This window comes from Mycteria americana, chromosome 2 (assembly GCF_035582795.1).
Source record: "Mycteria americana isolate JAX WOST 10 ecotype Jacksonville Zoo and Gardens chromosome 2, USCA_MyAme_1.0, whole genome shotgun sequence".
Taxonomy (NCBI): domain Eukaryota; kingdom Metazoa; phylum Chordata; class Aves; order Ciconiiformes; family Ciconiidae; genus Mycteria; species Mycteria americana.
The window spans coordinates 32,959,603-32,983,014 of NC_134366.1; the positions used below are offsets into that span (position 1 = coordinate 32,959,603).

Consider the following 23,412-nt stretch of genomic DNA (forward strand, 5'->3'; position numbering starts at 1 on the left):
GATATTCGATCTGCTCAGCATATCATTTAACTTCACTTTAAAAGAGGATAAATGCAGCAGGAGAAGACAAAGCCCAGTGCCTTTGAAAAGAAAGGAAAGGGTAATTGGTAGAGAGAAATGGCAGGATTACCAGAAAGGGGGAGAACAAAATCATGAATTTGCAAAGGCAGGAAAGCCACCAGACAGCAGCTTTTATTGCTACCGAGTTCCTGGGCTAGAGAGAGTGAGCAGCTACTCCTGACCTAACACAGGTCAGCACTGAAACCAGGAGAATGAGAAAGAAAGTAGCTCTGGGATGGGCAGGCCAGGTCCAGCAGTAACTCTCCACAGCTGTTTAGGTTAATACAAATTTGGGTTGCCACAGTCACCCCCTCCCATCTCATTTCACAGATTCGGAGGCTGAGCTGTCTCCAAACAAATTGCTTTGGTTTTGCTGGGTGAGTTTTGGACGGATCAGGAAGCGTTAACCCCAGTGTGAGAGAAATGAGAGGCCGTGGGCACCACGGTGGCCCAGGTGACAATTGGCTTAGGTAGCTGTGAAATGGCACCTCAGCTGCAGATTGATATATATTTAAACTGGTGTTTTTGTAGAAGAGAGTAGTCCACAGCATGATTTGCAGCAGCTTCCTCACACCCCCTCTTGCTTATGCTGTTGAAAATGGTTTTGGGACTGTGGTGAACTGAACTGGGGCAGCCTCTGAGAAACAGCAAGCTGAAAAAGGTAAGGAAAAGATACTAATTGTAGGAAAGTCACACTTATCCTTTTTTTAATATATCAATACCTTAAATGCACCTCAGTTTAAGGCCTAAGAATCAGAAATAAGGTTATCATTAGCACCATCTCTACACACAGGAAAAAATAATCTAGTTCTCAGATGTTTTGCTGCTGGTATCTTTTTTTTGGAGGGGTGGAGGAATTATCAGTAGAACACCACCTTTGTGCAAAGTAGTGGAAGATTTTAGGAATCTTTAAATCATATTCATGGTTGGAAAAAGAGTGAGGGATTCAAATTCAGGGAACTTCAAATGGAGATTGCAAATGGCACACCTGCAAGATACTACTTGAACAGAGGTGGTAACAAACTGCACATAGGTGTCACAGCCTTGCAAAACCTCCGCTGAAAGACTGTCACAGACCAATCTCTCTCTTTCACTTTAGTCTCATCTGGAATTTCACCTTACACTGAAATCGGCTACAAGAGTCTCCATGTGTCTCTGTCCATGTCTACTCATTCTTGTCTCAGTGCCACTTCTCAATGGTATTTCTTCTCAAAACCTGCCTTATTCTTTTTCCTTTTTTCAGCTAGATTATTTTTTATATGATTTCAGTGATTTAGTTTACAGCATGGCCCCAAAAATACTTGAATCTCCAAAACTAAAAAAAGGACATACTATATTCCCTCTCCTCTCTAAAGCCTTATTTCACACACCTGGGAAACATGCCTGAAAACAGTCTGGGAATGCCCTGTCCTTTTGCGTAGCTGCACTGAAACACAAGGGAACCTCACAAAACGTGGCTGTTTCAGCTTGTGAACCATCCCCCACGCTATGACTGAACCTTGTGGTCCCCTCCATATTTTTGTAAAGATATCCATTCAGAGCTTTTATACTTCTGGCATTAGCACCTCTTCCCATAATGGTGTTTTGAATAAGGCTAGAAGGAAACATCATGAGCTTCTGTGCTGCTAGTTTCTCTATTAACGAGGAACAAAGTCAGCTGAAAATCCCAAGCTCCCCATACTAGCCTGCAAGCAGAATAGTATCACATCCACCATTTTATCCCGAGAAGCTAAAGCTATACAAGGAGTTGTTACTTGGGAAGAAGAGAATTAATATCTTTTCCACAGCCAGCTGCCACATCTTACCTGCAACTCATTCCTACCTTTACTACGATCATCCCAATTTTTCTCTTGGACAAAACCAAAACATAACAAAACCCATGAATTTTCATTTCAGCAGCTGGCAGATGAAGAATTTCTCTTGACTAGCAATGACAGGTGTATCTACCACTTCAAAAGCAACTTAGCTATGCCCAGAAGTTGGACCATACACACCTGGAACATGTTTAATTTTCATAAGAGCTGTGTTCTATAAATATTTTTAAAGAAGATTATATGTGTCCAACCAGATTTTTGCAATTCACCTCATGAGGCATCTGTAAAGTTCAGTATAAATTCTCAATCCCTTTCACAACAGGTCAGAAGGGAGCTGATATTATTCAAACACAAAGAAATGGGCATTTCTTAACATCTTTTCAATGACCAGGAAATTTAAAACACCTCTTGCAACACAGAGTATCACTTATTATTAGGTACTGTTTTCTTACTTTGTTCTTTTGCTTTTATTAACATTTAATGCCTTTGCAGTACATCCAAAGATATGTGAACTGGTACATTTCCTCCATTTTTGATCAGCTTTCAGTATTTCACCCTTGAGTCCTTTTTTTTCTTTCCACAGGCTGAGGCCAAGGTGTAAAACTTCAGCTAACCCTGCAACACAAATATGTAATCTGCTGTACAAGTCAGAATTTGCTTATTCTTTCCTTTATGCTTGAATCACAACTCTACAGCACATAACACTAGCTGATTACTGTAATTAATTTAGAGTAATCCATCATAGCACTATGCAATGCTGGAGAAAGAAGAGTTGTTTAGCTAAGTATTTTTTTTAAATTTACAGTGTGATAGATAGGAAAGTCCAGAGCTTGCATTCAATTATGATTCTGAAAGTTCACTTAGAGTTTTAAAGGTTTATATTGCTCCTTTTTTTCTCCCTCAAGTTCCATTTTCACGTCTTGAAAATACTGAAGAGAACTTAAGAAAACTTTTTCCTCATTTAAATGTTAGTTTTTAACCATAAATATGACAGAAGTGGATAGGTAAGACTTTTGTCATCTAGTCAAATCCTCTGCATAAGGAGTAATAAATCCTAGAACAGACTATATAGAAAAACTTATTATATACATTGCATAGATTTATCTTCTTGGATTTTGAACATTTCTGCTGAAAATTTTCTCATTATGTGCAAAGCATGCACTTAGGCAACTGTTTTGACTTTGAGAGAGGGTTCTCGTCTCCTTGTTTCTGAAGTTCATACATACTTACTCAAAGGTGATAATATTTGTTTTAATAAACCATTTCCCCCTTTCTCCTTCCACTGGGTCAGATCATCACTTCCTCTAATTAAAAAAGTCAAGAAGGAAATTCTGGGAGATGAACTCTCCATGTGGACATGAAGATCTACTTATCATAGATCCCTGTGGGATGATGAAGGAGGGAAAAGGTGGAGGAAATTCCATTGGAAGAAAAGACAGCTGCCTCTTTTCAAAGAATACAAGGTCTTGTTTTGCTTCCTCCAACTCACAGATCAGCCTTAGAGCCTGAAACCAAAGTTTTAGGGAACCTCTTCCATGGTGCCCAGGACAGTCACCAAAAAGGAAAAGGGTCAGAGACAGTAGCCGTTGACTCTCTCCTGAGCATGGAGGAAGATCTGTGTATCGAAAGTGAAGATCCCAAGGAAACCACCTCAGCTCTCACCACTATTGCAGTCACCACCTCGCCTCACACTGGGAACCGACCTGGGGCCCATGAGCTAAGAACACAACTCTACAGCTGGACCTACAAAAGCTCGGCTCTCAAGGGCTTTAACGGACTTGCATCCTTGGAGGTCAGATACAGAGGAAAACATGTTAAGACACCCTGGCCACAAAGTTATATTATCATTAAAAATAGTGAGTTATTACTAATACAGTTTCCCTGGGTTAAATAAATTCAGTTTTCCCAGCCTGATTCAAACTACATGAATGTAAAGTTTCAAAATGTTGAACAAAGGCAGTTTCTCCTCAATAATTTGAAATTATTCAGACCATACATGTAACAGCAGGATACATGAATAATTAAATGCTCTGTAAGCCTTTGTTTCAGAGTGGAAAGTATAAAGATTTCCATTTCCAAAGATACTCATAGAGCTTTCTTTTCCAGATGAAAAACTGGCTCCAGTCACAATTGAAATAAACATTTTGATAACATGATTTCAGTAAAGAGGAGAAGGGGGGAGGAAGTAGTGGAGCCTTGAGAAAAGGTCCATTTGCAAAACAAAGCAAACCTCCTGCAACTGAAATCCCCTTTTATTTCCTGTACAGGTGCCAGGTCTTGAACAGACACCCAATTTATTACCTTGTCAGCTGACTTATTAGGGTTGACACAAATCGAGCTGAAATATGCCTGACATACTGCAGTCAAGGCTTTTTTCACGCTTTAGCACAAAGCCAAACTTTCCACAAGGTGGAGGAAAAGGGAGAGGGAGCTGTGGGAGTTCTATTCCCTGTTTTCTATCATCAAGATGAATATGATCCTCTCCCATTCTTAATATGCAAAACCAGTCATTAAATAACCCAAGGCTAAAAAATAATTCACCAAAATGATACAGCTGGGAAATGATTATCAGGCTCTGGAAAGCCCTTGATTACAGGAAATAGCACCTATATTTTGAGGAAATGTTCCCACCAGACACAAAAGCTGAATCAAAGCCTCTCCTCTTCCTCAGTATGGCTTTCTTCTCTAGCATTTTAGTCTAAATAATGCAAATCTCCAGTTTTCCTCAAGAAGAAAAAAACCTATCAAATGCAAAATGAAGTAAAATGGAGGCGTTTGGTATCCCGACTAGCTGTATTGTACACAGTATTGCATAACATTTTGTCTGACAGAGCTGACCTTCACCAAACCTATTTCTGTTGCACTTTTTATCCTCTAATTTAAGACACTAATGCTAATTTACAGTGGAATAAAACATGGAACAAGAGGTTTTGGAAGGAAAAGAACAAAAATCAGTGTTACACTTTTTTATTATTAAGTCCAAGTCCTGTCTGTATAATTCAAGTCACTTGTTGTTTATCTTTGCTCTTTCATACATAAATAAGCAATCAATTAAAAATCCAGCACAACTTAAATATTTTCATGAGAAGTTCCACTGCCTTCAGTGATATAATCCATAGTAGTAACACATTTTGCCCTAAGTTTATGCAAGGTCTTCTGGTAAATTTAATTACATGTGATCTTTAAAAGATTACAAATCCTAGTTTAAAAACTTCAGTACAGCTGAGCTTCTGGCTTTGTAATTTAGTCTTCTTCCTTTATGAGAATGGAAGTTGTATTTCTTTAGACCTATTTATACCTGCCCGGAACACTGGGCAGTAAATTCTGTTCCAGTAAATTCATGATACACAATACTGGGAGATTCTAGAACGTTGTCTTCTGCAAGGCAAGAGACCTGACTTTTCCATATTTGTATAAATAGCACCACATAAGTGTAATACAAACGCTTACTTAGTACCTTTTTCCAATAGATGATCTGATTTTGATCTCTCCTACTTGGTTGTTCCACTGAAGTCAGCAAATTTGCATTAAAATTTAAGTTAGATCAGGAACAAGCCAATAATATTCTCAAAGGTCACATATAAACAGAAGTAATGAGGAAAGAGAAAAGGGCATTCTATTCAACTCAGATTAGTTCTTCTGAATTTATCTAGAACAAAGGAACTGGTAATAGATGACTGTTTCTATGACCTATAAAAACATAGTGAAATAACTTCGTGAGACATCATAGCACATCAAATGATGAAATGAGGAAAAATATTTACATGAGAATTTCTATTTAACTGCTTTGGTCATACTTCTGAACTTTTAAAGTGATAGTTTGTTTTTGTCCATAATATACACAGTGGTGAAAGTCTATTCTTTTCAGATCCGTAAAACGGATTTGCAGAATCATTAAGAGACATTTTTCCCCAATTTCCATAACTGTTAGGTGTTGACCCAGGAAACTGGGTTGGCCAGCTCTAAAAATGCTACCCCTGTGCTCCATCTAGTGGAATCCTGATTTAAGCTTAATGCATCTTTTAGCAGAGAAGTGCTTCAGTCAGAAGGGTACTCTACACAGAAGCAGTTCCTTAGAGTTTTTTCAAAATACATGCAAACTGACACAATTGATCTTAAAGAAAAATACAGAAACATGGAATAAAAATCTACACAACATTTAACAGGTTTGAGAAATTGGTATATTTTGTGAGCTACAGAGACTACTGAACTTAATTAATAACATATTTCCAATAAGGGTAAACTCAGTTCACAGTCTGTACTTTCACAGAAAAGCACAAGAATATCTGAGAACAAACACTGATAGCTTGTCTTTGTTTCTAAAGATATGGCAGGTGCAAAGCTGGGCTCTGAGATTCACAATCACTAAGCCATTTACTGGCCCCACTGTATACAAAACTGCAAAGATGTAGACAAATATGCATTCTGCAAACAGCTGTGTCTGTGTAAGAGCTTACAACCTAAAAGAGTAATTGGCTGCCTGACAGGCCTGTGTGAAATACAGCAATCTCAAGAACATTATGGTAGGTAGGGACTACCAGTTGTTTCAGTCAATTAGTTTGAGAACTTCCCGAATCTCCCAAGTCTCTCTCCCAAATCCTTCTTTGTAATGTTTAGTAGCTTATATGTCATTTCATTAGAAACTCCCGAATTTTAAACTCTGGCTCAGAACTTTTTGGTGATGACTAAGAAAAGCAGCACTCCATGCATGCCAGGCTGTCTAGAGCTGCTCATTGGTACTCTTGTGCTCTGCCAGCAGCTCTGCCCACATGGGTGCTCTCCAGCCTGCTTCAAACAAAATGAACCAGGTTAACAAAATTCTACAGTTTAAACCACTGAAGGTAACGCTGCTGATATGCCTGGGAAGGACTCACCGCTGAGAGAAGCGGAGACGGTACCAGGGGACTGGGGAGGTGGTGATGAGCACCTGACAGCAGGCAGGAAGCGCTAGCATCTTTCCTGGGCACAGCTGGATTTGGCCCAAGGCCACAGCATGGTTTGCACCAAATTTATAAAACTGTGTTAAACTGATGCAGTGAGAAGATAGTAACTCTTGTGTGGATTAATTATCCTAACATTTACCGATTTAGTTCCACTCAATTCATGAATGACAAACCAGATCAAAAAAACTAATTAGACCAAACAAAGATTGTTCATGTAGACAGACGCCGCCAGGAGCTTAACTGAACTGGTTTAGAAAACCCCCTTCCAGAGTCAGGTTTGCCTGCTGAAAATGTTACCAATGTTACCAGCTCCTACTGCACAGCACTACCCCCTTTCTGAAACTGTTTATCCTGCTCTGACTGGTTACCTACAGAAGATTAGTGAGTTATTTCAAAACCTGTTCTTCTGACAGAGCTGTGAGGGCTGTGACCTTTGGCAAAATGTGGGAACAATTAGCAGTGTATATGGGACAGTGCAGCCAGGAGGGTGCTCTTATGAAATATATAACTACCCAGTGCTACTTGGAGAGTGGGAGGAATGGGGAGGTGAGTAGATTCTGTCTCTTCAGGCTTGTTACATATTAAAATTGTATTTTGTTGAAACATGTATTGACAGGTAGTGTCTTAAATTGCCATAGCTAGCGGCTGCAGGCATGGTCGTGACTGCGGGTTCAGCAGAGCTGAAGCCAACACAGCTCTTGGCTGACACGTTCCCACTCACTTGCCTGTCTCTCTGCCTTAAGCAAATACCTTTTTGCTCCCATAGTGAACTGAAATACCGCTGCACAGGATCAGATGAGCACCTGAACCAACACAACAGGAAGGGAGGGCTACATAAATGAGTACAGGAAGGACAGAAATGCAGTAGCCAGAAGTTAGGTTGGTTTAGGGGCATGGCATGGCACAGCAGCTTTACTTGCCATTTAACCAGGTTAAGTGATTACCTTTCCAGTTTAGCCCCACCTGCTCATCACTGCCCTAAGCGTGGTGGTTACCAGCCCTCCGACCTGCCAGCATAATTGCATGCATAGCTGCTCCTTGACCTGGCTCTGTCAAAATGAATGCAGCTGAGCTTAAACACCTCTTTTATAGTTCTTGGGGGGCTTTTGTTTCTGCTTTTAGCTGGATCACTTTGTCAGGACCAGGTTAGGGAGCAATTAAATGTGCAGTTATGTTGGCAGATCTGAGGGGGCAGCTGGATCAGAAGCAACACATCTGACCATGCTCTAAATAAACATCTGTCCAAAGCCTTAGTCAAACAGATGTGGAGAAAAAAAATGTACCTAATAAGTCTTGAAGTGAAAATATAATTTATGAGAAACTTCATGTATCAAATTTTTTTCTAAGAGATGCAATCACTAATTTATGAGATTATAATTTTCTACAGTCATACGTGAAGTATCTAGTAGATACTTCAGGAAACCAGGACATACTTTTATGGATAAATCCATCCAGGCAAGTATTTTGTGTTCTGTCAGGACATTGCCAGCTCCACAGGGTTGTGAACTGCTTGCACCAACTTGAACTGAGTCCATTCTAATCAGTTCTGCATATTGCTACTATTAAGAATTGAAAACTTCTGGTTTCAGACTGCAATTTTACTTATGTTTTAAAGCAGGTAACTCAGTAATGCTACAAAAGAATTGACTATGTCTTATCCTGCAACCCTGACTGCTTTTTTCTAAGCCCATTTCTTGCTCTAGTACACGATTTTGCACAGTAAGAATTGATGCAGCTTGATATGATGCAGAGGTGCTGGATCTGCTTCCTGGGCCGCTTCACGACAGCGTGACACAAATGCTGATGCTGGCAAAAGGGGAGAGAAGGTGCAGAGGCAGGAATGAGCGACCAGAAGCACAAGTCAGTCAAAGGTGCTTCATTTGGCAGCAGCGCTGGTCTAAAACGTACATGAAACTGCCTCTTCAATCTAACTTCTGGAAAAAGATTATTTAAAATCCAGATGACGTACAGAACTGTGAACCACACTGGTTTACAGGAGAAACAGGATTTGGACTCCTTTGAGTCAATTATTGCTCATATGCAGGTATCTTCAGATGCATAAGAGCATGAAGTAATCAAAAAGCATTTTCTCATTCCTTTCTGATGTTCAACAACACTTCAGAGAACTTTAATCTCTGTTTCAAAAACCAAAGTAAATAATGTATAAAAATTGTAATGTTCTCTTTAGGAATGGAGAAGTTCACTGCAGACTTGACTGACAAAACTCTGTGTTAGACATATATATATATATATATATATACACACACACACACTCACACATTGTATGACTGTGTTGCAAAGTTGAACACTCAAAATTGGCAATTGAGCATGACCATAAAGAACGGAGACTTTCCCAACTAGTTTGAAAATGTACCTACCTCAGTTATCCCCCAAACACTTTTTGATTTGATTTATGTTCTGCTGCTTTAAAAGAAGAAATGGGCCAATATGAAATAATGCACATACTTGTATAGTAGATATTTATACCCAAAATAAACTTTCTCTTGGGAGAATATTTTTAAAGCAGCATTTCAAGTCTCCTGGCAATGGTTAGTTAGAAAAGTTATTTATTTATTTAGAATAAAAGTTCTCAGAAATTTTTTAACCACCAACATTTAGGATGCTGGGAGTAAGCTTAGTAATTCAAGTTTCTCCCTTTCCCCCAAATTACTTTTCATTGCATATAACATTTAGTATTCATACATGCAGAGGAATGCATAGTATGCATTAAGGCAGAGAAAATTATATTTATGAAATGTATGGGCTATTTTACAAGAGACGATATGTACGCACAAAGCAATTCAACTTACTACATGCTGTTGAGTCTAATAAGCCTAAAACCAAAACACATTGCCTTGTCCGATTAGACTTTTCCTCTTGCACCTACATTTTTAATATTTGGCATATGAATATCAGCAATTTATGATTTGCATTTTCTTCAACAATGAAGTAAGAAACACTGAATAAATACTGGTTTCCCTCAAGATATGTAGTACTTCTTTTATACAGACTGTGAAATGGAAAAACATACTCAGAGGCTGAATACGGTCTGTGACTCCTAATTTTTTCATTAAATGTAAAGACCTCTTTGCAATGATGCATCTGAAGCTTCATTCTAACTAATAGACTGAAGCCCACCATTTTAGATTCAACCACAGATTTTTTAAGGAAGTGGCAAACCATTGCTGCTAGTTGAGAAAATGAAAATTAGTCCCTGGGAGAGGATACAATCAATGGTGTGTTAATCTAACCTTCAGCTGTTAATGATTTGCACTACTATTTCCCCTGATGCTGTGGGTTCTGCTGAAATATTGTTTTAGCAGTTTCTGTCAGCTTTCCCTACCTTTTCTCTGCCTGAAAGGGAAAGACTGAAGTGAAAGTCTTAGCAACAGATTTTGCATGTGCTTTTTTTTTTTTCTTTCTTTCTTTCTTTTCTGACCCAGTTCTTTCACACCATGGAAGCAGAGGACAGAAGGGTAAACTGTTCTGTTTTTTTCAGTTCAAGCCTTTTTAGCCAGTCTATTATTCACAACTCCTCTTGCTTACAAAAGAGGTGTAACACTAGGCAGTCACCATTATAATTCTGATATTAACATGTGATTAAATAATTTAGAAACTCTGTATTTTGCCTGCTTGTTTCACATTCAGCCAGAAAGTTAAAAGCTTTACAGAACTCTCTTTTGGAAAGAACTGCCGAGGAGGGTCTTGTATTTCCAGCCATGAGAGCCACACAAGCGACTTGGAAGAGAATTATTGTGCTGGTGTAGCAATGAATAAGTGTACCAATCCTGCAGATTTGCCTCATCCAGATTTGCCTGATCCTTAAGTTTGTGCCCTTAAGGATCATTTGGTTCACTGAGTTGAAACAACCTTGCAAAACAATTCTTATCTGAAAGAAAACTGCATAGCCCGCAAGCCAAATTCTGCAGCAAAGTACTGAGTGCCAAAATAATAAAAGTACTCAGCACCTTGCAAAGCTGTGTTCCACGCACGCAACGCTAGTCTTCTTAGCAAGCATTTCTTCCAGGAATAAGTGCATCTGAAGCATTTTAGTATTCTTAAAATAAAGCCAAAAGGCCTCACAAAACCATTCAAACTTACTTTGCATGTATCTCAGTCCACTTGTTTAACTTAATCAATCCTGAATATTTCAGGTTTTAAAAAATAAGTATTTAGCATTGTAAACGTGTGGAGCATATCACTGTCCAGGAAATTTGGGTTAAGTTGAAGAAGCAACATTTGAACTACTTCAATATTAGCTGCAGGCAAACTAGAGTAAGTCTTTATCAGGTTTGTGTGTTGGTGCACACAAGTCTAACGTATTGACAAACATTTAATTTATTACAGCTTAAAATAAAACAAAAAATTGAATGTTTCTCCTTCAAGACCATGCTCACAAGTCATATTAAAAGCAACAAAATGGTTTGAATATAGGTTGTACACTAGCTGGAAAAATAGCTTCACAAAATTCTCAAATAACTTAGATATTACTTTATGTTTGAATATTTCTCATGCTTAAAGTTCATGCCTCTTATTTGCAGATACAGGAAGAGTTTTGGAGAGTGTGTCTCAGTGACGTTATTTATCTACCAAACTCCTTAAAAGGCTTCATCCATGATATTTACTACTGATAACTAAGATAATCCATCACAAGTTGTCTTTGTAACTAATTTAAAAGCACAGACATAGACCTTGTCAAAACTTTTCTTGATTAGAAAGTTTTAAAAAAAAAAAAACCAAGTAAATGTCAAATGTTCAATAGATCACAAAGTGGGCGATTTACACATTTCAAAAAATGGGTGCTACCCACCAGAAGGGATAATTTTTTTGGTGCTGTGCTTTTTAAATGTATTTTATCAATAACCTGGATTGAAAGAGAAGATTTCTAGTAAAATTTGCAATGTCAAAAACCAGGGATCTCTAAGTAACAAAGAACATTTCATGGATTCAAACTATTTCAGGACAACCAAATGTACAATCCATGTATTTCTATGGGGCCAAATATAAGAACATATTGCCTATGAATGAGGAATGTAAGCCACAGAATCTAAAAAAAATATTTGGGATGAAGGATGGCTCAAAGGACCTGGCATATATAAAGGGAGGAACAACAAGTAGAAATAGAGAACAAATGACTTCATTATTTGGCACTGATGTAGTAATTTCTGAAATATGGAGTGCACTTGAGACATCAACACTAAGAAGGCTGAAAAACTGCAGAGGATTCAGAAAAAGGACTGTGGGAATAATTGAAAGACTTGAAAATACACTATATAGTCAAATTCAAATAATAGAAACTTTTCTTCATGTAATGAACAGATTATATGCAATTTGATGGTAATCTGTAAATTCATACATAGGGAATAGAAATGTAATCCCATTCTAACAGACAAGATATAATAAAATCTATCATCTGGAAGCTCATATCATGAAAAGGCAGATCTAAAACACGATATTCCTTAGAAGTAATTAAAGGTCCTGAAAAAGAGCAATTTATATATAGAATTTGCTGGATTCCCTGTTACTGGATATTTAGTAATCCACAGTGGATATTTCTTTAAAACACAACTCTGTTCACCGTGAACTAATTCAGGTAAATCTTATGGCCTTTACATTGGAGCGTAGATTAGATGATCATGTTTGCAACAATTCTCTCAGGCATTAAAATCCACTGGAGTCAAACACAAGATTATGACTGAGTTCAAAGAACTTTGGAACATGCATATTCACAATTGTATCAATCTGAGTATATGCACACAATTATATTTTTAAAGGCTAATGAAAATAATGGACATATTTTGGTTTGTTGGTTTTGTTTTGTTTTCTCCTTTTGAAGTTTAATGAAGGAAAACTCAGATTTTAACATACAGTCTAACATAAGATATGGTCAAGTCAGCTGAAGTCCCAGAATCAGCAAAAGGTGACAGCCAAGATCAAATATAGATGAATATAATTGGAGCTGGAAAATATCCTGCAAGTATCATATTTAGCCTTACACATTAGAAAGACATTTACACTCTTTATGCAACTTCATTTTAGCAAAGTAAGATCCAGATGCCTTGTTTAATCATTTTGGGTTAGCAATAACAACTTCAATATGTAATTCTCTTTTCTTCCTTCTTTGTGATTAAAAACAACCTTAAGCTAATATAACACATATACTTACTCTGGCAGTCGAGACAGGATACCTAAAGAAAGAGAACTTATGCCATCATTGATCCGACCTGACAGCTTACGCTTCTGAACCCAGCTGACAACAAACTCCAGCCCAATAAAAGCAATGAAGAACGGAATACTCTGAAAAAGAGTTTGAAGAAAAGAAGTCACAACACAGAATTAGATCCACCTTTCCTAACAGCAGTTTATGTAGCCAGATACTTCTCAGGTTGGCTGGCACCTTGCTAACTACTACTGTGATAAAGCTCCACACGGACCTTACAGATCAGAACAACCACAGCTACCATTTAATCCACAGCATCAGCATAAATCCAGCACACTAACCTCCTCCCATATTATTTTCTTTTGTATCTTCTGCACATCAATTGTTAAATGGAATTGAAACAAAACACAAAAGTCTTTCCAAACTCCTATTTCTCATATTCAAGTAAATCAGTGAGAGCAGCAATATTTGTGGACTCCTCTAACCACAAGGTAAAACAGAATCTGCTTTCGATTTGATATGTAAGTGGTTTTTGAATGTGCTCAGCCACTGAATTTGGCATCCAGCAATATTATCTGAAAGACATATTAAAGTGAGTTTCTTTCTACTCGGCATTTCTGTTGCCATGCTTTTTGCTGTAGATAGCAACAGATCTTCTGTGTGCTTTTTCATGAGAGAACCCCGTAACTATGCAGCCCATTCCAATTTGGGCCATACAACATGTTCTTTTTCCAGACCAAGTAGCAATGATACAATGTTCCTTTTTTTTTCTTTTGGGTTGTACTAACCGTAAAATAATTTTTTGCCTTTCTGAAGAAAAGTATAATGATGAGTGAGACTGAAACATTTCTCACTCACAACACTGCTTCTGTTCTAGGATTCGATTCACACTGTCCATCTTGCATCCCAGATCAACTGGCAAGTTGAAAATGCAGAAGAACAGCACCCAGTAGAGAAAGGTATGGCTGTGACTAGCGATAGGACTGGTAACACTACTATGACAATACCATGTTTCATCAGTGGAGAAAGATTGTCACAGCTGTTCTCAAATCTTCATCAGCATAAGCAAAAAAAAAAGGATTGAATAATAGTAATTGGAAGAACATATGCTTTTTCACAGGACAGGAGTCCTAACAGTCCCTGCACTTCATGGGTGAAAGGAACGATGAGGCAGTGGCAGCATACCAGCCACCACCACCAAAATCCAGAAGGCTTGTAGCAAGGAAAATAGGAAGCAGCTATTTTACTTGCATCAGACCTCTGTGCATGTGAAACGTTCCTTCAACTGCCTCCCTCGCTCTGCGGAAAACTTTTAGGTGACCTTGGAAACAGACAACTCCTTCTTGGTGGTATTAAGGCATAAAATTCCCACCATGTTTTGCAGGCTAGAGAAACGCAAGACCAGTGAGACTTTCTGTGCCATTATGGGAGGCATCACACTGCCAAACCTGCCCTGTTAGTCGTCTTCTGCTGCCGCCTTCAAGTGACTTGCAAACACATACAGATTCACAGACTGAAACCCTCCGAACTGCACTGCTGTAGAAGAGTGGCTGCTCCTGCCTACGCAACATTTTAATGGAAGAAGCATGTTGCCTCTGCAAATACCATTGCATTTTGGAGGGTGCTCATTTTTGTTGCCAAGTGAGATATGATCCGGGAATTCCTACCAGGCTGGGACACTAAAGAGACTAAGATGGATATAGACCAGATTGCTCAGTCGAAGAAGAATGGGATGATTCAAACCATGCAAGCAGCAAGAGATTTATGGCGTCTAGGAAATGTGAAAGTTCATAAACTTCAGCAGCTCAGGGTTAGGTTACAATAACAGATGAGCAGAGATTAGTATCAACATGGCACTTTTTAATTTAGATGCCTAGCTTGCTCTTTAACAGCACTTTAGGTATCTAAAAGCCTGTTTGGGATACACGCTAACTGATGATATAAGAAACTTTGAAAGCAAAAGAAGACCTATGGATAAAGCCTATACAGTACCCAAGAAAACCAATATGGTAAATCTTTGGATATTTGAAATCAATAATAAATAAATAAATAAAAACCAAACCCCACAACCTTCCATTTGAAATCATTGACACATTCTAGAAAAATATATATATATTCCTTGTTTTGCTCTAGCTGCTTCCTTTTAAGTAGGCAAGACTTTTAATGTCCTTTTCTTAATTGATATAATTAAAGAACAGATTCCTAACTTATCAAAGGTTGATGACCACAGCTGTACATTCCAGCAGAGATGAAAAGGGTCTTATTAAGAACAACTAAGAAACACTTGACCACAATATTAGGAGCCAGGTCTAGCACAGACTACAGGCAGTTTGAAGTTATGGAACAGCAGAAGCTGCACAGCAAATTGAATGGGCTCAAGACAGAAAAAGTGGGATGCTTTATTCATGAAACAAAAATAGTGAATAGGAAATATACAATGCCTGTACTCTATGTGGCGATTCACTTTACCTAGCAACCTCCGAAATGGTTAAAATACTTGACTTTATACTAATACGCACTAATATAACTTCTTTCCGATTGACTTCATTAAATATTTTCTTCCCACTGTGAAACTGTGAGACAGCCAAGCATTTGACAGCGCTTTTTGACTCACAAATAGGGAGTGTCATAGCAAAGAGGATAGAGAAACATTCAGGCAGCCTTAACCTCCTGCCTATCAAGGAGCTTGCGAAAGGAAAGATTTATGGCATACCTCTTAGTATCTAAGAAATTACTACCTCTCTCCCACACACCCACATTAAGCTTTCTCCAAAGCAGATCAAAGGGATCGACTATGTCAAGAGTAGTACGTATTATTTATGTGACCATAACACCTAACAGCTACTGTCATAGAGCAGGATCGTACCATGCTAGATGCCGTACAAACAGAAGGAAAAGGCACTCCCTGTCCCGAACAGCCTACAGTCCAAGGATGAGATGTAAGACAGCACAAGGATAATGCAAATAATTCAGGGAAAAAAGGAGACAGTCAGTAAGACAGACAATAGTCTCACCAGCAGAACCATTACTTTTTTTTCCTTTTTTGTTTAAGTTAAAATGACAATGAAGACATTTAAATAACCCATTGGGGATAGGTAGCTCTGCAAAAGTTTTCAGGGATTGCCCCTACAAACAAAATGGCACAAAGTTAAAAAATATCCACTGGTGGCATCACAGGTCAGAGGCAGAAGCTGGATCCTTTTGATATCTTCTGGTCTGTAAATGTTTTACTCTCTCTCTGTTTCCAGTTTCTTTCCCTTCACCCATCACCAGAAATACTTAATGGAGATTTGCATTAGCTTGTGGTTTACTTGAATAACTGATCCATAACTTGAAAGTCTTACTCTGAGCACTGAGAAGGAGGGGTTCCCTTTTAAGTAACCAACTCTTACGGAATGCAAAGGACCATTTAAAATCCGTTTCTGCTTTATACAGTTGCAAAAAATAATATTCTAAGTTGAAACTCAGCATAAATTCATGGTTTTATTGCAAGTCTTGAAACAGTTTCTGTTTTCTTAAAGTCCCAGGTCCTTATAACCTAAGAATCTCAACTTTCATGTAAAACTAAATACGAAGGTTCTGTGCCTCATTATTTAGAAGCAAAGCCTAAAATGTGAATTGAGTGTAAATGTGAACTTAATCTTCAGGTTTTCAAAAGCAGAGAGTAAATAGAAAAGAAAAACAGTTATTATTAAATTTAAAGCTTTCATTTTGGGGCTCTCAGCAGAAGGAACAGTGCTCTCTTCCCGAATCTGACTCATGAAAGTCTTTACTGAGCACAAGTGATAATTTCAGAACGTAGCAAGGAGAAAAATGAAGTAGTTGTTCATGAAAACTATATTCAACAAGCAAAAAGCAGCACTCCATCTGCCCATCTGTAGATTATGAGAGAACAAAAAAAAAACACCAGAGCATACAGAGCATAATCCTATATCCATAGCAAAGAGGATGCTTGTGAAAGGACAGAGCAAGCATCCGTATACATTGTAAGAGTCTGGATGTTCTGCCCTGGAGAAAGAAAACTGACTTATACTTTCTCTTCTCTTCCTAGAAATAAGGGAAGATCAAGGGTTTCAAATTCTACATGACAAAAGCTTGCATAAAAATAAATTCTATGATTATGGTCCAGGATTTGGACCCCTTTTCCCAGAATTTTGGAGATTAGTTGGAAGGGTGGCTTTTCCCTGGGCACTGCTGCAGAGCTTTGCTACTAGTCACCGGTGACTGATCAGCTCGTATTTTAAAGAGGACTTGTGGCCTTCATGTACAGCTCTGCTAACATGAGCAGAGGACAACGCAGGGACCAGGAGCTGTCCTGCCTCCGAAAATGGAAGTAATATAACCACAGCCAGAAAGTACACCACACAAGTTAAGCTAAGTTATTCTGTTCTCAAAATCAGAACTGCTTCACCCACTGCTGTCATTTGCTGCCCAGATGTAACAGCACAGCTGACTCTTAACTCAAAGGAGCTACTCCTATGAAGAGCATATATGTTGTAAATCACAAAAGTGCTCAATTTTGCAGATCACTAAAAACGTTAATATTTGAGTGAATTAGGAGGTTCTGCCACCTGCCTAATGTTGGAAGGTGTATATCCCCACAGCTGTAGCCATGTGATCTAATGTACTAGAAATACCCTCATCCATCTGATACACACGACGGGTCACAGAGCCGAGATCTAAAGCCTACTTCTATACAGTGTCTCAGAAAAAAACCCAAACAAACAAACAAAAAAACCCCCAAAACTGTTTAGGAGACATTAATGTAATCAGTAGTTTGTTTCACACCCGCATCATCATTACTATCTTTTAGAATGAATTATTTGAGCTGAGGCCTTCATTTATTACCAGCTCTACACTAGAAATTTTTTTGTTCTCTTTTGGACTGACCTCAGACATCCACTTCTGTATTTGTACCAACTCAAGGGGTTACCACTCCAAGACCCCTTTGAATGGCTCATCAGGTCACTATTAAATCTAGCCCTGCTGAACCCAGTGGATCTGCTGCTCTTGCAATTGTTCCCTAAACAGTCCAAGAGAAGCTGCCAGGCTAGTAGGTCAAATAAACAACAGTGACAAGCAGCTGGAGAGGGACTGTAGATAGTTACCTTCTGCCCACAAACACATGGCCAGAAGAAGAGGTGTGAACACTGCCTAAGCTCAGACCAAAGCCATAGAGTTAAGACAGTTATACCACTAAAAGACTTCTACACACCCACCTAACCAAGCATCAAAAGATCTGTTCTAGCAACAAATGCACAAGGGGGGATTCTAGTACAACTAACCCAAGATAGCAATTATAGGAAAGTATAACCATAATGGGAAACCTTTTTTTAGTGTAGTTTTTTTGCAAGGTATATATTCCCTTACAAACTTATCACAATGGTGCTCTACAACAGACACTTGTATAATGCAAAGAAGTATTAAGAATCCTTCCACAAACTTTTACAGCTGTGGGTCCAGTAAAAGAAATTCCAGGTTTGGCCAAGGTCTGAGCTGAATACTACACAGGTCTGCATGGGAGAAGAAAGCCCAGGGATGTTAAGGAATGCTGCTGGCAAGAAAGTGAATGATACTCGGTTGGAAATGTGGGAACAGTAAAAGAGGTTGAGATAGGCAATGGACAGAGCTAGAGGGAGAGATCAGCTGACTAGGCAAAACTGTCAAGCTCTAGACAGTCTTCCTCAATCATGACGCTATAGATTAGTTGCAAAATGCCTCTGAGGAAAGCAGTCTATCGACCAGACACTGCACGCACGGGCTGGGTTTGCAGCAGCTGTCTGCTTACCCTATCCCAAAGGGCAATGTTTGCTGATAACAGCCATCAGCGAGGGGTGCTGCATACTGCGATTCCCAGAAAGCTGCTGACGGTGCTGCACGGCTCTGTGCAACCCGTGACATCCCCGCTGCAGCCCAACAGCAGCTGCTGCACAGCAGTCCAAGGTTTACCTGGCAGAGGAGCCAGTCAAAGCTAACAGGACCTTCTGTAAAAAGCGTGGATCTTCAGTGAGGCTGGACAGAACTTACTCTGACGAGGGCAAAATAGTGTTTATCTGCTGTCTCCATGAAAAGCTCACATTGGTTGCAGGTTCAGAAGGAGCTGGGCGCCAAGATATGTGCAATAGGCAGGACAGAAGGGAGCAAAGGTACCTTCATGGAAGTGGATAAGCCGGCAGGGCAGGAGGGGAGGGAGGGATATGCTGCTGCCTGCTGACAAGGGAGTTCTCACCCCTGACCTCTGTACTCTTGCCTTGGAGCTTTAGGAGAGAACACTGTCCCAACACAAATATTTGTTCTCATTCTCTTAAACAATCTTTATTTTTTATTTTAAACAGAAATTTTTATTTTTCTTTCTTTGACTGAGCTTGTAGTGCTCGCCTTAATGGCACAAAGAGACCTGACTTTTTGCTTGCTTTAAGAACCATAATAGCCAAACACAGTATCATGTTTTCTGGTCTACTCGGTTCAGTTTGCTGTCTTTATATCCAGCAGCTCTGACAATGTTAGCATCAACCCTCAGCTATTTGGGGTGCTCCTCTGAAAACTTTAGCTCCTGGTATCAGGGGAAAGCATCTGAGCCTTCATTTAAAATACATTAAAATAGAGTGCACAGTTAGATAGGCAGTTTACACAGGCAGCTTGCAGACAGAAAGCCCAGGAGTGAAAGCAGACAGAGAAAGACAAGGTATTTAATCTTAATTTAGGTGCCCTTTTGGGGACATAGTTTCCTTGGGCCGCCTATGGCTTTTGAAAAAAGGCAGGCGGCAGCTGCGCGCAAGGTGGGCGGAGGGGTGGCGAAGGATGCTGCCGGGGGAGGGGAGGGGAAGGGAGGGGAGGGGAAGGGAAGGGAGGGGAGGAGAGGGGGCTCTCACCTTCTCCACGTAGTCGGGCACCTCCTCCACCGTGCGGAAGGAGCTCTCGCCGGGCGGCAGCGCGTAGAAGAGAGCGCGGAGCTGCTGCCCCGGCGCGGTGGCCCGCGGGCCGCCCGCCTCGCTGCCCATGGCCCGGCTGCCGCGGCCCCGCTGCGCTCCGCGGCTGCAGGTGCACCAGGTGCGCCAGCCGCGGGGCCGCCCGCCCGCTCACCCCCGCACCGCGGCCGCGCCTGCTCCCCGCCTGCTCCCCGGAGCTCGGACTTTTAACTGGGCCGGACGGCCTTACTTCGTTTCCCCACGGCGCTGGCGGGCTGGAAGGCTGCTTCTGGGAAAGCCTCGGACTTCTTATTTCTCTTCGAATCGTGCTGCTTTGGAGGTTTTCTGGTTTTTGGGTTTTTTTTTTTGTATGTGTCATCACGCGCATGGCCCACTTGTGGGAGGCAAGAGAAAGCCCTCGCACAGCTACCCACTGCGTGCCCCCGTTCCCTTCTCACCCTCAAAAATTCCTAAACAGCAGAGCTCGAGCTATCCTTTTCCAGCTTCAGATAGGTTTCTACAGAAAAAAAATATTGCTCAGGTTTTGACTTCTGCATAAAATGCAGAATTTTATAAAATCAAAATGTTAAGGTTTTTGAGAAATGAGCTGAGGTGCACTTGTTGGCTCCTTTGGTCAGCTGTATTGGTTGGTCCAGCACTCTTCCCATTAAAAGTTTTTATTTTTTAACTTTCAGAAGGGTTTATCACGGCTCGATTTAACATGACTACACTGAAGGTAGCCTCTAGAAGCCACCTACTATACTTTCATTTAGGAGGGGAAACCAGGGAAATATAAAGAAACAGTGAAAATAAATATAAGCTAGATCCTTGTAGAAAATGACTTTTGGAAATGGGGATAAGGACAGGCTTTGTACATTTGGGCCTTCAGTCTGAAGCTCAGAAGCATGCATTTCCCTGTCAGATATTTGTCAATCACACTTGATATGTTTGGCATTAGTACAAATCATAAGCTTTGTGATAAAATAGATTAGCCAGAAATAAAATAACGCAATATCCCAACAACCCCTTCTTCTCAAATGTTCAGTTCCACTTATGGTTTTTGCAGAAGAAATGGGCTGTAAATCCTGCTGTAAAGGATTTTGCCACAATTTAAATCCTGCCAGCCATTAAATTCAGGAAAACTTTCTACTTTGAATCTACCCTTAGTTTTGGAAAGGAAGTATGACAGGTAATTTCAGCTGAAATTTCTTTTTAGAAAAAGAAACATATGTAGGAATTGACATTAAAATAATTGAAGTAATGCACATTTGTGATGTTTGTATTAAATATGTTGCCACTTAAACAACAGCAGGGGAGTAGATTTAAACAAAATTTTGCAGTTTGAATAATGTAACAATACTGTAGTGCATGAATGTCAGAAAATTACTGGAAGTACCAATAAAAACATTTTACTTTAAGCTGAACAAAGCACAAGTATTTTAAAATGGCATAATGGTGAAATAGATTTGGGCACTCTCTTAATATGTATAGTTTATACTAGTATATGATGTAAGTAAAAATGAATAAACTTATTAAAATGCTTTAAAATTACATCCTAGTGTTCTCAACTTCAATGTTGATTTATGGTAATCTGAGGTTCTTATAGAACTCTAGTTATTAACTTCTAAAATCTGGATTTGTCTAAATGAAAATTCCAAATTTACTCAAAATCACACAAATCAACAGCATTCTGACTAGATCTTCATTGCAGGCAATGACACGTGGTAGAAAATGTTTGGTTTTTCATTTAGATTAGCCTAAGTACTTCTATGGCGTTACTCTCACATTCAGGCTCCTTGAACTCACCCTAACCTCAGCCACGCCATCCCAGCAGGCCAGCCTGAGCCCTTCATTGCTCTGGTGCTGGTGTTCATCTTGCTCCACCATCAGCTCGCAGAGTTAAAATGACCAAAACTTAATCCCACAAAAAAATGTTATCAGTGAACAGTATCTGGGGACCACTCTAGGGTGAGAAGAACGATTAGCAGAGCAAGGGAGCCCATGGCCACACAAAGTGAAATACATTTCAGGTACCATGGAGCCACTACTTCATATCACACCATTCTGGGAAGGAAGAGAATCCATCAGGTTTTTGGGACTCTATACTTTCTTAAAAATTATTATTTTGGACCCCCATTTCAGTGTAAATTATCACCCAAGTATCACTGTACTGAAATTCTTGTTTCAAAACTAAAGGAAAGAATTTGGACTTGATTATGCCTCACAGAAGAAATAGATGGGTTGTGTTTTCCAGCCTCTGTGTCCAAGGAAAAATAGATGATAGCACTACAATAGCTACATCTCTGGTGAGGAGAACAATAATTTTAAATCCTGTCTGGAGCACCTATGAGCTTTAGACAAGCTTCAGTAATCTGGCTCTACAGATGTAGCTGCTGTTGTCTATTTAATCCTTGAAACTTAGAATGCAGTTTCCAGTTCTCACTCCTGTCTTTGTTAAGAAAGGAATAGAAAATAAAGCATCCAGGAGTGTTGCTTTAGTGGAAGCTCTAACCCTCTACCAGACAATGCTCCTTCCATTCAGTGAACTTGCAGAATTTTTTTTGCAAGAGTTGATTTTTTTATTATTATTTTATTTTCTGCAAAGAGTTAAACAACCTACTTTTTTTTTCTTTTTACAACAAAAAATAGAAAAGTAGATATTTCCCATCCTATGCTGCCATCAAAAACGCAGAAGGATGGTTCTGTCTGGAGACTGGGATTCTGCTGTTGACTAGTAGATCGTTCCAGTAACTAAGGCAACAAAAGCCTCTGTTCTACTTAGAGGAAATTGGGGAGCTGGCCTAACATGATCTGTAGGTGGATCATATTTTGTTTTCTCTAAAGAACTCCATCCCACCCACTTTATGAACAGAGAACGCCCAGACGCTTCCTGTTTGGGTCTCTCTGAGCACTAAAGCAGCACTGCATAATAAACCCATAAAGGGAATTAGGGCAGGTTGAAATTGGGATGGGCAATATAGTCTGCCTTGGCAATCATTCACAGCAAACTGAATCATATCCAGAACTCAGCTATGCTCTATTTATGTAGTAGTATCTTTAAATACAGTAACACTTTAAATGGGTACATTGTGATGAACAGATGTCAGAAGTTTTTTGTATCACTACTCCAGGTATTCAGCATCTATATTCACGCTTGGCAATAGGTGTCATTAGGGAGCACTAAATCCATCGGTGTTATTATAAAACTGGTATTACGAAATATTTTGAACATTGTCTTTGCCAGTGATAAACCCTACATGATACAATAGTTTTCAAGAAAATTATTCAAGTGGTTTTTTGTTCATGTTATATAAGCTATATGTATTAATACACAATTCTTAATAACAGCATATTACTGACTCCAGAAACCTGAAGACAGGGACATTCTGCATATTAATCAACATCATGCCATGCACTTAGCCACTTACTGCTAACTTTGCATTTCTTCTTTGCAGGACTGCTAGCCATAGAACAGTTCTCATATATGATCATTCTAAATTATCTAATTCAGTGCAACTTGTTAGCAA

At 39.4% G+C, this 23,412-nt stretch overlaps 1 protein-coding gene across 1 annotated transcript in view; it reads right to left on the reverse strand.

The window, feature by feature from the left end:
• AGMO (alkylglycerol monooxygenase) overlaps positions 1–19,993 on the reverse strand; it is a 192,866-nt gene extending 172,873 nt beyond the window's left edge. The window contains 2 exon segments of the mRNA XM_075495548.1: positions 12,984–13,114; positions 19,850–19,993. Of these exon segments, the coding sequence (XP_075351663.1) occupies positions 12,984–13,114; positions 19,850–19,978 (260 nt within the window). The 5' untranslated portion in view covers positions 19,979–19,993.
• Between the last annotated feature and the right edge of the window lie 3,419 nt (positions 19,994–23,412).